Source organism: Lipotes vexillifer, unplaced genomic scaffold, assembly GCF_000442215.2.
Source record: "Lipotes vexillifer unplaced genomic scaffold, Lipotes_vexillifer_v1.1 scaffold109, whole genome shotgun sequence".
In the NCBI taxonomy this organism is placed as follows: domain Eukaryota; kingdom Metazoa; phylum Chordata; class Mammalia; order Artiodactyla; family Lipotidae; genus Lipotes; species Lipotes vexillifer.
In genome coordinates this window covers 1,671,659-1,673,288 of record NW_006790015.1, presented here as the reverse complement: position 1 = coordinate 1,673,288, position 1,630 = coordinate 1,671,659, and the positions used below count along the sequence as shown (strand labels likewise).

The window sequence follows — 1,630 nt, the reverse complement described above, 5'->3', positions numbered from 1 at the left end:
GGGCAGCCAGGAAAGGCTAGGCGGGGGTGGGGGGTGGGGGGTGGGGGGGTGTTGGGGGGATGGGAGTGGGGGGGTGAGGCTGGGGCTTGTGGCCGGGAGGTGGGGAACGTCCTAGACCAAGGTAGCCAGGCTGGGAAAAGCCCGGGGTCACAGGTGAGGCCAAGGCGGGGGAGGAGGAGAAAGACAGGGGAGGGGCTCCCACCCCAGGCCCAGGCCCAGGCCCAGGGGCATCGTGAGCCCTGGCTCCGAGGGCCTGCTTTTCCAGCAGGCACAGCCCACCCAAGCCTCACTTGTTCTGCTCGATTAGCAGCTGCAGGGTTTTAGGCTCGGTCAGGGCCACATCAGCATCTATGCTAAAGTAGTAGGTGCAGCCATGGTCCTGTCGGCACAAGTCCCTGCAGGGAGGGGGACACAGGGTCAGCGAGGACAGGGTTCTGGCGCCAGCCTCCCCACCCAAGATCCCAGAGCTACCCCCAGGCTGCAGTCCCCAACCATTCCCCATATCTGCGATCACCAGGTACCAGCCAAGGGTCTTTAGGGAGCTCAGGCCGGCCCTGCTGCAGGTTGGGACCAGCCACCTCCAGGTCCCTCCCAACTCTGAGACCCAACCCCTGGGCTACGGGGCTGTCAAGACAAGGCCCAGAGCCTGGCAAGTGGTGTCTAGTGCCCTGCAAACCTTGCTACTGGCGAGAGCAGGCCCACAGACAGGTGCCTACACTGCCCGGGGCTATGGGTAAACTGTTTCTGCCTTTCTGGAGGATAGTTTGGCAACTTGTACCCAAAGCCTTAAAAATCTCATACTAAGTAAAGTAAGTCAGACAGAGAAAGACAAATGTGATATCACTTATGCGTGGATTCTAAAAAAATAATACAAACCAACTTATTTACAAAACAGAAATAGACTCACAGACATAGAAAACAAACTTATGGTTACCAAAGGGGAAAGGGGAGGGGGAGAGATACGTTAGGAGTATGGGATTAACAGATACAAACCACTACATATAAAATAAACAATAAAGGGCTTCCCTGGTGGTGCAGTGGTTGAGAATCTGCCTGCCAATGCAGGGGACACGGGTTCGAGCCCTGGTCTGGGAAGATCCCACATGCCGCAGAGTAACTGGGCCCGTGAGCCACAGCTACTGAGCCTGCGCGTCTAGAGCCTGTGCTCCGCAACAAGAGAGGCCCCAATAGTGAGAGGCCCGTGCACCACGACGAAGAGTGGCCCCCGCTTGCCACAGCTAGAGAAAGCCCTCACACAGAAACGAAGACCCAACCCGGCCCAAAATAAATTAATTAATTAAAAAAATAAAATAAAACAAAATAAACAATAAGGATTTACTCTCCAGCACAGAGAATGATATTCAATATCTTATAATAACCTATAATGGAAAAGAATCTGAAGCTGTACACCTGAAATTAACACAATATTGTAAGTCAACAATAGTTACATTAAAAAAAAAACTATGTTCTTTTTGTTTATCTGGTGCCGGGCTCAGCAAACTACGGGCCACAGTCCAAATCTAGCCCACTGCCTGGTTAGCTCATGAGCTAAGAACGGTTTGTTGTGTTTTTTTAATTTATTTTATTGGAGCATAGTTGATTTACAATGTTGTGTTAATTTCTGCTGTAC

At 51.9% G+C, this 1,630-nt stretch overlaps 1 protein-coding gene across 1 annotated transcript in view; it reads right to left on the bottom strand.

Annotated features, from left to right (window-relative positions):
* PLOD1 (procollagen-lysine,2-oxoglutarate 5-dioxygenase 1) overlaps positions 1–1,630 on the bottom strand; it is a 27,821-nt gene that overhangs the window by 8,238 nt on the left and 17,953 nt on the right. Inside the window, exon 11 of the mRNA XM_007463175.1 lies at positions 291–395. Coding sequence (XP_007463237.1) covers positions 291–395 — 105 coding nt within the window. The remainder of the gene's footprint in view (positions 1–290; positions 396–1,630) is intronic.